The 15,338-nt window shown below is 35.8% G+C and overlaps 1 protein-coding gene across 1 annotated transcript in view; it reads left to right on the forward strand.

Moving 5' to 3' along the window:
* LOC110108313 (DNA mismatch repair protein MSH6-like) overlaps positions 1–15,338 on the forward strand; it is a 42,979-nt gene that overhangs the window by 18,502 nt on the left and 9,139 nt on the right. The window contains exons 9-12 of the mRNA XM_028691829.1: positions 3,074–3,165; positions 6,259–6,437; positions 6,526–6,728; positions 6,830–6,931. Of these exons, the coding sequence (XP_028547662.1) occupies positions 3,074–3,165; positions 6,259–6,437; positions 6,526–6,728; positions 6,830–6,931 (576 nt within the window). The remainder of the gene's footprint in view (positions 1–3,073; positions 3,166–6,258; positions 6,438–6,525; positions 6,729–6,829; positions 6,932–15,338) is intronic.

Consider the following 15,338-nt stretch of genomic DNA (forward strand, 5'->3'; position numbering starts at 1 on the left):
CATTTTGCTTTCTCCTGAAGCGGGCAGAGAACCCAGACCGATTGCTGAAGTAGACCTCCCAAGGACGAAGGACGAAGAACGGAGAAGACATCTTGGAACCTTGCTTGGAGAAACCTTTGTGAACCCTCTTATAAACTCCCCCTCACAAGTTCCTCTCTCTCTCTCTCTCTCTCTCCCTCTCCCTAGGCTCTCTTAGGTCAAGACAGCAGCACTCAAGGTTTTGTGCATGAAAAGGCATAGGTCCTTTATATAGATTTTCAAGAACCGACATTATCGACCAGGACGATATTCTTAATGTCCTGTACGATCAGTACAAATTAAGCTCAATCAGCCTGGACGACTCAGGACGATCAGAAGAAAATAACTTGATCGTCTTGGACGATCTCGCGATCGTCCTGACCGATTAGTTCAAAATCTGCCCAAATCGTCCAGCTCATCGCTCTGGTCGTCCAGAAGAAATCAAGGTTTTTGAACTGATAGTCCTGGCCGATCCTGCGATCGTACAGGACGATATGATCTTATCAATCAACCTTGATTACTTTCTTTAATCTCCAGATCAATTTAGGAATAATTGCACTACATCGTCAAGGACGATGTCTTGGACGGTAATTAAAAAATAAAGCTTCCTAAATTTATCTGGCGGCTGATTCTTTCTGATTTGAGCCTATCGTCTCGTACGATACATATATCATCCAGGACGATATGCTTAATGATTGCTGCCTTAGCCAGGATACCCTAATTAGGGTTTCTGTTTTTGACGGATTGTCCTGGACGATTTTTGGATCGTCCTGGACGATGTACTCAAAACAGAGAACTCTAAAGTTTGGACAGAAAAAATTCACTTAGGTGTGTGTGTGCAAGGTTACTTAGCATCAGACATCATAATGATTACATTTGACTCAAGAAAAGGAAAAAGTACATTACAAACTAACTCAGACCTAATCTACCCAATCTTGAGCTGGTTCAACTTGCAGTCTCGATCTTGTGGTCCTAAAACATTAGTAGGCAAGGCAGTCGAAGTAAAACAAAAGTGTTTGTTATCATCAAAATTCTATTTCTGAAAACATATACGCAACAAGGACGGCGTTGAAACAACTTTGAGCAAAGTATCATTGACTTGAAATTTAAAATTTTGAGTTTATTCCGAGTTAAAATCGATTCGAATTTGACTGTAGTTTGTGAGCTAACTCAACTTTAAGTTAATCAATTTTGAGTTGGTTCAAAATCAATTAAAGTTGTCTCAAAATTATTGATGCAGAACTTGCATGATAATTTTATTCGCTCAAACTTAAATTCAATATTGTTTGAAATGATTCAGAATAAAACAACGCATATATATATATCAAGTTGATTTTAAATTGATTCATAATTCAAGTAAGCTTCAAGTTCTGATTTATATTGCAATCCCTAACTTAGTTTCTACGAACATAAAATTAAAAAGAGTTAGAGCAAATAATAATGCGTTTAAAGATGATTTCATAAATTGTCAATTAACTGCATTAGTTGTGGTTTCTTTTTCCTTGGTTGATCGATTTTTTGTTGCCTATTTAATGTGCTGTATGATTCGAGCACAATTTGTTCTCGTTGTTCTAGAGAGATTTTTTTGTTGCTTTTTGTCATTGATTAGTGGATGAAGACTATTTCAGCAAGGCTTATCATAGTTTGAAAAAAATAGTTATGAGAGCAAAAGTGAGGATGAAGAAAAAAGAAAAAAAAAAAAAACTTTGCCACTGTTATTGAGAAGGTTATATCATGATATTCTCTTCCGCACACTCTAAATATTGTAAGAATGATAGGATCAAACACAAAGTAAGAAAATTGTAGTAGTAGATATTAAAGAACCTTTCAACGTATATCCTGCACAACAGCAAGATATTTTTTTGGTACTTTCCACTTTCTCGCAACACCTCCATGCTTGCATTGGCACTACCACACTGCATTGAAGTCGTTCTCCTTGGTCACAACCAAAACAACTAAACAGGTTTTTCTCTCTTTTACGGTTTTATCTATAGCTGCCCCACCCCTTTCTCTCTCCATCCCTCTTTTTTCTATCCATCTCTCTGTATTTATTAGTTTCTCTTTTTACACGTTTGTTATTATACACAACTTGTTCTCAATTTCCCTCAACTCATGGGCTCTTCCCCCCCCCCCTCTCTCCCTCTCTCTCTCTCTCTATATATATATATGTGTGTGTGTGTTCATATATATATCTTGTTTTAATAATGACTTACTGCTGCGAAATCAAATAAAATTTTGCTCATTTTTTTATTTGAAGCTAATTCATGAAAACATAATTTGCAAAAAAAAAATAATCTTGTTCTTATCCAAGAATAAAATGATATGCTTTAAATTATGTGCTCATCTTTAACCTAAAATTTGGCATCCACTGAATAAACAAATTGGCCATCTGGAAGGCTCTTTGTATTCATCATAGTAGTCAGTGTAATATCTCAGCCATGTTCAAGGTTTACATTATTTCTAAGTCACTGATCCTCGTAAACATTCAGCTTCTGGCCTAATAAAAGATTGATGCTTCATTAATCTTTATTCTCGATGCTTCTTGCTCCTGGATCCCATTGTATCTTTTATTTTTCACAACATTGCATTTCAAAGTTTGATACGTCAATTGATCCACTAGAAACCTGTGAGGGTGCTGTGAAAGCAAGGGGCCTGTGGGAGAACCATTGCTCGTAGGGCTCATTTGGTTGCTTGATATTAGAAATTATGTTTTGAAAAATAATAAATTTGTGAAATCTATCATTTGGTTGAATATGGTTAGACGCTAACATTTATTTTAAATTCCACAAATTTTCTCACTAAGTTGTGCAGGCAAGTAGTAGTAGGAAGATATTTGTATGTGTAGTTTTTCCAAAGTTGTAATTCCTTGAATTAAGTAAAACCTAAAAGTCTAATCAGCTGACAGCTTATCTCATTGAACAAGTGCATGCACAATATTTAAATCAATGGTTATGACATATGGAATACTTGCTCATGATCCTACAATTTTATTTCTATTACCGGAATATGAGTCCGTTTTAAATTTTTTTTTTTTGTACATTGAGTTTGCTTGTAGGGTGTTAGTCTTGCCTATGCACTGGAGTTTCGTAAAATGCTGTCAAGACTTCCAGATATGGAGCGCCTGCTTGCACGCCATTTTGCTAGCTGGTAATTTTGTTGTCTTGGAAGTTAAGAACACTTTTTCTTGAAAAGTTCTTCTGAAAACTTAGAACATTTAAGATGCTTTCAAATTTATTTTCATTATTCAAATTTCATATCAAGTTTGTAAGTTTTTCTCGAAGGCCTGTTTGGTTTGCTAATTGTTTGATTTGTTTAAATGAGGTAATTTCTGTTGTAAAATCAAATTCTTGTTATTGTAGAAACAATATCAAAGTACTTTTATTTACAAGAGTATCACCCAAAATTTGAAGAGCATAACAAAACTACCTACTTTCATTTTAAATGATTTATTAAGTTCTCAGTGATTTGGTTCATTATACACAATATGATAAATTTTAATGACGCATGAAAAAAACTTCCTTTAATTGCTTTTGTGTTGGAACTTGGAACATGTGGCTATTTTTTTTAATCAAATTATATCTTGATTTTTCTCGCTAATTTCAATGGTTGGGTGAAGTACCAATTTACAAAGATAAGGCAGTGGACAGTATACTTGCTTAGTTTACTCCCATTATACGGAATCTATAGAGGCATGAATCTTTATACGCTCTTGATTAGCTATTGAAATAAAATCCAGATGTCATTTTTTGCATGGATGTATCAGTCGCCCCAACTTATGGGTCTTTTGTGAGAAGATAAAAAAAAGGCTAGTTTCTTGTTATTGCACACTTGTCACTAAATTTATTGAGCAAACCCAAATAAGGTGACTTGCTGAAGCTCATGCAATGAACTACATATGAATATAAGATGGTGTCAGCCAATTTGTCTGTCTACAATGCGTGTGCCCTCATAGGAGCATTTGACACACTGAGGTTCAAAAATAAGCCTCAAGTGTGAGACTCAATCCATGCACTGAATTTGATGGATTGGAAATCAATTCGCCTTTGCTCAAAGATGGTTTGCTAATTTAGTTAGAATCAAATTGACTCAATGTGTGGTGTATATGCATATTATAATTTTGTCACACATAAAATTATGTAAATATTATAATAAATGCTTACAATATTTCACAAAATCATGACACAGGTTAGCTAAAAAAATTGACTTCAAATTAATAGTCTCAAGTGATTTTAATGTAGCTTTGACTCAATACCAAACTGTTTACAAATTTACCAATTTTGAATCTTGAATTTGGAGATGTTCTTAATGCCTATTTAGTCATATAAAAATGTTATTTCATTATATATATAAATTTTGTATAATATTTATTTATTTAAGTGTTGGCTCATGTTTTCAGACCTCAAAAAATGTTACCCGACCCAAAATCTTTGCGGTGGGGGCATGTTTTTTTTCTCTTGAGGCAAAATAAGTGTTGATAAAGTACTATCTAGTGATTTTTTTTAGAAGATTTATTTTTCTAGTTCAATTTTTTTCTATGGGCGCAAGTCCTTATGGTTCATTGCCACTGTCATGTGGGAGACAACCGTTGATTAAAATTTAATAGTATAGTCTCTTTTATAAATTGGCCATTGCAATGACTCTTTTGGTGCATGAAAAATATATGATCCACTCTTATGTTTAGAGGGGTTTGATTTGGGCAATAATGACTCGTGTAATCAGGACCTTATGATTATATTATTCCAGACAATCATGGGATTTAGTCTATAGGATATGCATCTTGATAACAATCCAAACAATTGCACCAAAAAAAAAAAAAATGCTTGCCTAAAATAACTATTATAATTCACTCTGGACCCAGTCCTCTATATATGGGAGTAGAGTTGATGGGGTCTTTAATGATTTATATAATAAATTAGATGCTAAGGAGGACGAAAGATATATATATATATATATACACACACACATAAGCTAAATAAAGAGATAAGAGTAGTAAGAATTTAGTTCAAGTGAAGTGCATTAAGGATGAAGATCAAAAGCGCTTTAATTATAAAAGGATATTCAACAAAGATGGATGAGATATTTTGTTAAGCTTTTCAATGAAGATTGCAAGAATACAATTGGCTTTAGATCTAAAACCGAATATAGAGTGTAATTTTAGTAGTAATAGATCTAGTGGGGGGATTGTGACTTTTGGGCAATCAAGTCATTAATAAGAGTACATGTTTTAGATATCTTGGATCTGTTGTTCCGAGTAATAGTGAAATAGATGGGAATATTATTAGTTGAATTCAAGTTGGATGGTTGAAGTGGAGGAATGCATTGGGCTTGTTGTTTGATAGAAAAGTCCCCTCAAACTTAATAGAAAATTCTATAAGATGGTGGTGAGACCTATAATGCTTTATGGTACAGAATGTTGGTCATTAAAAGAGAAGCATAATATTAAGTTAAGTGTTGCAGAGATGAGGTCCATGAGGATGCTCAGGTGGATGAGTGGTTTTTACTCTTAGAGATAGGATATGAAACGAGCATATACGTGAAATGTTTGGAGTAGCTCCAGTGAAAGATAAGATTAGAGAGAGTGTTTTTAGATGGTTTGGTCATATAAAACGGAGGCCTTCCGATGACCCGATTAGGAGAGTAGATGCATTAGATTTGGCTTTTGTTAAGGAAGGTAGAGGTAGACCTAAAAAGATTAGAAAATATTAGAAATGACATTTCTTTATTAGATTTAAATTACAAATTGACCCTTAACAAGACACAATAGAGAAAAATGATTCATGTAATTGACCCAATGTAGTGGGATAAAGGCTTGATGATGTTATTGTTTTTGTAATTTATTTAGAAAAGTCTGTAAATAATTCTACATTTTGTTAGAATCAAGTTGTAAAATTCAAAGTAAATTTATTTACTTTTCCACAATAAGCATTTCTAAAAATATTAGCTTTGAATTTTAACTTAAAGTTTGCATAGCCTTCCATGAAAACTTTTTTGATGTGATTTTTTTTGAATTCATGCTACTTCAGCTTCAGTCTTGATATCATTTGTAAGCATAGGACTGAACATCCGTAAACATTATAATGCTTTAAAACATGTTGGAGTGTAAAGTGAGATATGTTGGAGATGCTCCTTCACATTTTATCTAATTTACTTTGGAAACATCTGTCTGCTGAAATTGAATGAGAGTTGTGTTGACTGATTGATATGCCACCCCTCTGAGTTTCTTATCTTTGGAAACAACAGTGAGGCTTTTGGAAGAAATGCCAGTGCCGTAATTCTTTATGAGGATGCTGCCCGGAAAAAGCTGATGGAATTTTTAGGTGTCCTGCGGGGTTCCCAGTTGATGGTTCAAGCTTGTACCTCTTTGGCATCTCTGCTGGCTAGCACAAAGTCCAGTATAATCCATTATTTGTTGACAACTGGTATAATCAATTATCACATAACCGACTTTCAAATGATCAGCATGTTTCCTTCTATCCGTATCTTTACTCTTGTTATAACTTGGTTCAGGAAAAGGTCTACCTGATGTTTCTAAAATATTGAAGTTTTTCAAGGATGCATTTGATTGGTCAGAAGCTGAACAGTCTGGGCGCATTATACCCCATGAAGGGTGTGATAGTGATTATGATGCTGTCTGTAAAACCATAAGTGAAGTTGAATCTGGTCTGATGGAGCACCTAAACGACCAACGCAAGTTACTGGGAAATTCATCGGTACAATTTTGGTTCTCTTTGGACTTTTTCATATGGAGGATTCAAGTTCATTCTAATGTTTTTTGTGTTTGTATAACCTCTTCTCACGTGCTACTTTGTAGATTAATTATGTCACTGTGGGGAAAGATACATATCTACTAGAAGTTCCTGAGAATCTGATGAGTGCAGTTCCACAGAATTATGAGTTGCGTTCATCAAAGAAGGTATGTGAATCTATTTTGGCAAATTATATTATGTTTTTGTTTCTTATTTGAGTTAATTTGGGAAAGTTCATTATAAAGTTGCAAATTCTTGCTCATTATAAGTTGCGTGGAAAGTAGGATAATTTTTTCAATTATTTTTTATGAGGACTCAAATACCTGCTGCCGGGTAATTTTCCTGCTATTGACTGAATAAAATAAAATAAAATAAGAAATAAAAGAAGAAGAAAAAAATGCACTAATTCAAATATTGAGTGAATAGATGCAACATTCCGGAAATGATACATCCACTCACACAAAATAATACAGAAACGGAATGGGAAGGAACTCACAATTCAGTTTTTTGTTATGGTTTTCGGCTCCCTCTTATATGCCCGTCCGTTCTTCGTTCAAGTAAGCTGAATCAGATGCTGCCACTTCGATACCTACTCTCGAATCCGACCCCAAGCGGTCCGTTCTCCCCTCTCCCACATGGTGTCTTCCACGAATAGCCTTGAGCGGATACCTCCTCCGCTTCGACTTAACCCAATCCAAACCTCTGACCGAATACCTCTTCTGCTTCAAGCACAGTCACCGTACGTCCAGCCCCGCCTATGACAGCCCACATTGTTGCTTTGGTTGCTTCACGTGAATCTTACTCGCATTCACCTGCACGCACGACCACCCATCATCCAACATGCGTGAACTCCCGCGCGAACACACCTCTGTCCGAGCGAGTGAGCACGCCTTTGTCTGACCCACACACCAAGCACGACAGCTCTGCCCGTTGCCTCCAATTCGCACTCCTGTGATTTCTTACACAAGCCTAATTATCTGATCCACAAGAGTATTCTTGTGATCAACCTCAATTGCGCGAGATTGGTTTACCTAGTTTTTGTCTGAACTAATTTAGAGCAACAATTCAAACTATTTGCTTTTGCCTCATGCACGCACGACAACTCTCTTTGATCCGGGTGTGTAGAACTAACTGCAAGTGTCATCCTAACCTCCCTTTGCGGGGAAGGGACACCAGAAGGCTGTCGGAATTCCAAGAAAGCTATATGTAACAAAATAAAATAATAATAAGATACAAAGCAAACAGGTGCCACCAACGGCAAGACCTGTGCCGTTGTATCTTTGATCCGAGCAAGATTTCTAATTCGACGAACTTGCGCAGTTGTATCTTTAATCCTGGTGGTATGATTTCTAATTCGAAAAGACTACGTTGTCGTATCTTTGATTCGGGCAGGTAGAACCAATGACAATTGCCGTCCCAACCTCCCCTCGCGGGGAGGGGATATTGGGAGGCTGTCGGATTTTCTAAAGAAAAAAAAAAGAGAAGACTTATGAACACTTTGAGATCTTTTTTAATTAATTACTTAATTAAATTAAAATAACGAGTATTCTAAAAGTCATTTTTCTTAATTGATTTGTGGACCATTTAAAAATTGATTAATTAAATCCTGGTTTAAATTTAAATATCAATTTTAAAATATAATTGAAATTTTAATTAGTTAACTAATTAATTAATTGAGAAATTTAAAATACAATAAATTAAAATTTCTTTTAATTGATAAATTAGTTAATTAATTAATTAATTTTAAAATGCAACGAATTGAGACTTCACTTTGGGGAACTTCCAATGGAAGCCATAAAACCTACACTTTGGGGAACTTGAACTTCTAAGAGCAGTGTTAAACCCTCAAACGGAAATTAACAGGCTACTTCCAAGAGAAGCAGTAAGTCCTATCTTATACAACAAACAGACAACTTCAAATCGAAATCGTTAGACTTGTTTTAACTAATCTAGTAGGAAAAACTTCTAAGTGAATTAACCTATCCCTGATCAATCAACAAGCAACTTCCAATTGAAACGGTAAGACTTACTGTTTGGAAACTTCTAAGTGAAGTAATAATCACCAAATCAAATTATTGGGCAACTCCTAAGGGGAGCCGTAAGTCCCATCCTAAACTAAATTTACGGGCAACGCCTAAGCGGACCCGTAAGCCCTATCCTAAACTAAACCTACGGGCAACTCCCAAGCGGAGCCATAAGCCCCATCCTAAATAAAATCTAAGGTAAACTTCTAAGTGGAGCTGTAAGTCTCATCCTAAATAAAATCTAAGGTAAACTTCTAAGTAGAGTCGTGAGGCTCATCTTAAATCAAATCTACAGGCAACTTTCAATCGAAATTGTAAGAGCTATTGATGCTATCAAGAATTTATGTACTTTTTATTTTATTTGAACAATGCTGGCTCCTTGTTCCGTGTCCGCCCCTTGTTTCCCGTGGCTGTGGCTCTCGGTCCGTGTGGTTCCCTCGTCTCCCGTAGCTGTCTCCTTGGTTCCTGGTTTGGGAGTTTATCCGTGAGCTTTGGGGGAAGTTTTCTATGCCTATTATACTTTGGTTCTAATGGAAATTAAAGACATGTGACTCTTGGTATTCCTCTCTCTTGCCTATAAATATGAGAAAATGTTGTGAAGGAAGTTAGTTGATATTTGTGAGCATATTTGCTATTAACCTGCGGGTTTATTCGGAAATCCTGCGGGCTCTTTCCAACCTTCTTTTCTCATCCCCTCCGGAAATCCTGCGGGCTCTTTCCACCCTTTCTTCTCGGGCTTCTAATCTCTTCGTCTCTCCGCAAGTGCCACTCCATCTGTATCCTTCTTCTCAACAGTGAAGCAACTTTAGGGTGTCGTGTCTTGGTTGATTTGGAAGCATTTGGGACAGTCTTGCAGTGGTGGACCATCGGTTTGCTAGTTCTATGCACTTTACTTATTTATCCTACAAATTCGATGCATGTGAGGAACCCGCTCTAACGGTTGTCTGAGGATAGCGTTTTTTTTATTTATTTAAAATCTCCTAGTATCTTTTGTTGTGTTTGTCAAGTTTTGGGTCGTTTGCGTTTATTTAATAAAATTTGTTTTAAGTTCTACTCATCGTGTTAGTTTTCTTCTTGTGTGTCTTTTGTGATCAAGAGATATAGGTTCCCTATATCCCTTTTCTACATCAGCTATCCAAAAGCAACTTCTAAATGAAGTCGTAAGCCTCATCCTACATAAAACTATCGGGACTCCTAAGTGGAGTCGTAGATGTAAGCCTCGAACTAAATTAAACATATGAGAAACTCCTAAGTGGAGCCATAAGCCCCAAACCAAATCAAACTTATGTAGAACTCTTAAGTGGAGTCGTAAGCTCCAAACCTAACCAAATATACGAACAACTTCTAATTGAAGTCGCATGTCCCATCCCACATAAAACTGCTGGGCAACTCCTAAAGGGAGTCATAATCCACAAACTAAATAAATGGACATTCTAATAGATATAAGTCCCAAACTGCAATAAAACTAAAACCTAAATTTAACCACTTCAGTCTACTCGAGATCCCTAAGAGGAGGCAACTCATGACTGCTAATCAGATTCTCTGAACACTTCAATCAATGGATGTTAGTGTTGGTAGATTGAAACTTATGGTATTTTCAGAACGACGGAAGCATGAGATCTTATTGGGTCTACCTCCATCCCCCACAAACGAGACTAAAACTTACGATTTCTAAGCTACGCTAAAGTGATTCATCCTTAATCGAGAGTTCTATCACGCGAAGGTGGGGTAATTAATTATGAGGGCTTGCACTCATAGGAAGCAATGTCCCAAATCTAAATAAACTCTGACGCAATTCTCGAGAGAAATTTGGTTAGCTAAAAAATAAATCTGCCTTAAGGAGAATGAAATTCTAAGTTTGAAATGTAAGATTCATGTCGAAGCTCAATTTTCTTGAGCAATTAGATTTCTGGCGAATCCATTGATTATTTCTTCTTTAGGATATCGGTTTATCCTTGCTGTCATTGATTAGTTCTCAAAATTGGCTGAAGTAATCATCTTGAGAGAAGTTAAAGCATACAATATGATGAAATTCTTTCGAGATCATATTGCTTATCGATTTTGGGTACCACGTCGAATCTTATTAGACAACGACACGTCCTTTAAGAGTGCTAAAATCTATTGATTTGTTGAACGACACAAATAGATTGGCGCTATTCTTTAATATATAATCCAAGAGCGAATGGCTTGGTTGAAGCTTTTAAAGATTCATGTTGAAGCGCAATTTTCTTGAGCAATTAGATTTCTGGCGAATCCATTGATTATTTCTTCTTTAGGACATCGGTTTATCCTTGTTGTCATTGATTAGTTCTCAAAATTGGCTGAAGTAATCACCTTGAGAGAAGTTAAAGCATACAATATGATGAAATTCTTTCGAGATCATATTGCCTATCGATTTTGGGTACCACGTCGAATCTTATCAGACAACGACACGTCCTTTAAAAGTGCTAAAATCTATTGATTTGTTGAATGACACAAATAGATTGACGTTATTCTTTAATATATAATCCAAGAGCGAATGACTTGGTTGAAGCTTTTAATAAAATTTTGATAAAATTGCTCAAGAAAATTCTTTCTAAAAATAAGATAAAATGTCATGATAAATTTATAGAAATACATGCCTATTTTAAATTAAATAGTTTCAATATCTTTTTATTCTAATAATTATATTTAATTATTAATGTCTCTAGTTGATGATCCCCAAAATTTGTGATATTTGCAACATAAAGAAATACTGTTTTATTCTCCAATCCATTGCTATATGTATCAGTGCTTATTTTGTTGATGTGGCTATAGCTATTGCTTTAAAGGGAAGATTACCATGTTCATAAATACATCATTTTATTTCAGGGTAATTTCACTTCATCTCATCGTTTTATCATAATGTACACATAACCCATCTGTTTTAAGAATATATAATTAGTCATAACATGGTTTTGACTTAAGTGGCACAATTATTATTTCCACCCAAGTTGATAAAAGTAGTGATGTTCCTTAATCTATTTTTCCTATTTTTTTCCAAAAAATATATATTTTTTAATCTCTAAAAGCTCTTGCCATTTCCTCTCCTTCACTAACCTGGTCTTCATTAATAGTTTCCTCAGCACAGGCTCGATTTCCACCTTCTCACGATTGACCAGCTTGCTTAGATCCCTCAATGGCAGCCTTCCAACCCCTCACTGGCACTTTTACCACCACTGATAAACCCCTCCTTTCTACTTAAGGCAGTGATTATTGTGCTTTAATTTAAAAATTTTGTGATGGTTCTATTTTGCTTCCTCTACTCGATTATGATCACATTGTAGCGGATCAATATATTTTATTTGATCCTAAAATTACACAATCAAATTATGAAGCATGGGCTATAAACGTGGTAGACCAACCTTCAAGTATAAAAATCCATCAAAGAAGAAGAAGGAATAAAAATATTCTGCAACTCACAAAGGACAACAATATAGTTTTGGCAAAATAAATTCCTAACCCAAGGGTTTAGCTCAATTGGTCTATATATATGTAAGAAGCACTAGTTTATTATTTTTATTATATTTCAAGTTTATTTTGGGTAGACAAGTTCTTTATTATAAAACTTGATCTTCTTAATTAGTATAAATACCCCTCATATTGTAAAATCAAGCTTATGGAATGAATGATTTTTTGAATTATTATCTCTCTTCCTCCTTTCGGAGTCAACATCTACTCTAAAAGTGCTTTTTCTTCTTGGATTGCCAAGAAGCATATCAAGTTTTGGCATTTTTCTTGGAGAGGTCATCGTGGCCTGAATGGTTGCATCTTATTTGTTTATATGCAGTTGATGAAAGGAGATTTCTGTTTCTTCTTTGTTTGGTGGACTTCAAAATTTTCTTGGAGCACCATTGATGCATGCAAGGGGGGGTCAAAACAAAATGGATATTTTGTTTTTTTTGGGTTGATTGTTATCTCTCGGTTTGGACCTTGGTTGCTTGGTATGGAGCTCAAAATTCTGAATTTTACTTGGTGCTAGCTCATAAATGCTTGAGATGAAGTTTCAGCTCAATGATTGGGGATTAATTGCACTTCCTAGCTCATTAATCCAAAAAGGTATGCTATCAATTCATGGATTCAATTTGAAGTGGACTTGCCTCTTCTCCCCTTTGTCTTCTCGGTTTCCTGTGCTGGTTGATTTTCCCGTGCTTTGCCCCTTTGGTTCCCGTGGCTGGCTGCTTGGTTCCCGTGGCTTCTCTTCTCTGTTTCTTGTACCGTATGGGGGCTGATGTGTTGTGACTGTTGGTCTTTCATTTCCCTAAATCTAATTAGTTTAGTTGGAGGTGCTATGGCTGTCTGGTTCCCCTCTCTTGCCTATATATAGAAGATGTTTTTGGAAAGAAAAGGTTGGTGAATAATGAGATTTTTGGAGACAAAAACCTAAGAGGTTTTTCTTCTTTGGAAAAGCTTGAGAGCTTTGTCCAACTTCTCTTCTTCTTCCTTCTAGGAAAGCTTGCGAGCTTCTCCTTCTTTTCGTCTTGGCTTCTAATCCCCTTCTTCTCTACGCAAGAATCCACCCCACATGTATCCTTCTTCTCAAATGATGGAATTGCAACTTTAGGAGTTTATGTTTTGAAAGTTTGTTTGAGTCATTTGTAAGCGTCAAAGGTTTGCAAGTCTTTTATATTAAAGTGAAGTTGTTTTTAGTTCAATTGTCGCATTTTGTGTTCTTTAGTGTAATTTCTATTATCCTAGGAAGAGTCGCATTTGCTCGCAAAAATTTGGGGCCCTTCCCAAATTTTTGCTTGCATCAAATTTGATATTAGAGCAAGTTGTATGTGTCTTGGTGTCATGAATGTGAGTGTCATGTGAGTCTTGTTATAAAGAGATTTAAGTTTTGTTGAGTCTTTTTAGAAAAATGGAAAAAGACAAAAATAGTGATCCAGTGGAATAATGCAAGCCAGAAGATCTTGAAGTCCCTCTTCCGATGGACAGATGAGTTCCGACTGAAGGTGATTCAACAAATCCGCTACAAAACGAGTTGTATAAAATTCAATATCAAATGTTCTTATGTGATGAGAAATACGAGAAAAAGAAGAAATTCTTTAAGACCAATTCGAGAAAGAGCAAGAAGAAATCCTGAAGAAATTCGAGGCAAAGATTCGAACTTGATGCGCCTTCTTCACCTCCTCAGAAGATATCTAAAGACAACTCATCGGGAGATGAGTTTTTCAAGTAGGGGAGTATCTGATGCATGCAGGGGGGGGGGTCAAAACAAAATGGATATTTTGTTTTTTTTTTGGGATGATTGTTATCTCTCGGTTTGGGCCTTGGTTGCTTGGTATGGAGCTCAAAATTCTGAATTTTATTTGGTGCTAGCTCATAAATGCTTGAGCTGAAGTTTTAGCTCAATGATTGGGGATTAATTGCACTTCCTAGCTCATTAATCCAAAAAGGTATGCTATTAATTCATGGATTCAATTTGAAGTGGACTTGCCTCTTCTCCCCTTTGTCTTCTCGGTTTCCTGTGCTACCTGATTTTCCCGTGCTTTGCCCCTTTGGTTCCCGTGGTTGTCTGCTTGGTTCCCGTGGCTTCTCTTCTCTATTTCCTGTACCGTATGGGGGCTGATGTGTTGTGGCTGTTGGCCTTTCATTTCCCTAAATCTAATTGGTTTAGTTGGAGGTGCTATGGCTGTTCGGTTCCCCTCTCTTGCCTATATATAGAAGATGTTTTTGGAAAGAAAAGGTTGGTGAAAATGAGATTTTTGGAGACAAAAACCTGAGAGGTTTTTCTTCTTTGGACAAGCTTGAGAGCTTTGTCCAACTTCTCTTCTTCTTCCTTCTAGGAAAGCTTGCGAGCTTCTCCTTCTTTTCGTCTTGGCTTCTAATCCCCTTCTTCTCTACGCAAGAATCCACCTCACATGTATCCTTCTTCTCAAATGATGGAATTGCAACTTTAGGAGTTTATGTTTTGAAAGTTTGTTTGAGTCATTTATAAGCGTTAAAGGTTTGTAAGTCTTTTATATTAAAGTGAAGTTGTTTTTAGTTCAATTGTCACATTTTGTGTTATTTAGTGTAATTTCTATTATCCTAGGAAGAGTCGCATTTGCTCGCAAAAATTTGGGGCCCTTCCCAAATTTTTGCTTGCATCAACCATGGACCTAGAAAGATTTGTTAATTATATTTTTAAAGGTTTCAAATAGCCATAAGTATTGGTATTATAATAAATAACTGAATCATTTATTTGGTTGTGTTGTTAGTGGCTGTAATGCTTTTGTACTATAAATCTTTATCTATTTTGTTTTTGTTTTCTTTAAATTTTAAATCTGAATTCAAAATCAATGGTTCCCAAAAGAATTCTTTTGTTTAGCACTTGAATGTGCTTATGAAAGTTCAGAGTTGAGCAAAATAACATATGGCATCCACCTTTTTCACATCGGAACATGTTTTTTGAGAAAAATGTAAAATCCTGCCTAAAAAAAGAAGGCTAGCATTGGTTCAAATGTATCGACCTTTTGCTGTTTTGCTTAGTTAAGCATGAGAAGAGGGGATACGGAGTCGCAAAAATAGAGGGAGAGAGGGGGGGGGG

This window comes from Dendrobium catenatum, unplaced genomic scaffold (genome assembly GCF_001605985.2).
Source record: "Dendrobium catenatum unplaced genomic scaffold, ASM160598v2 original_scaffold_75961, whole genome shotgun sequence".
Lineage (NCBI taxonomy): Eukaryota > Viridiplantae > Streptophyta > Magnoliopsida > Asparagales > Orchidaceae > Dendrobium > Dendrobium catenatum.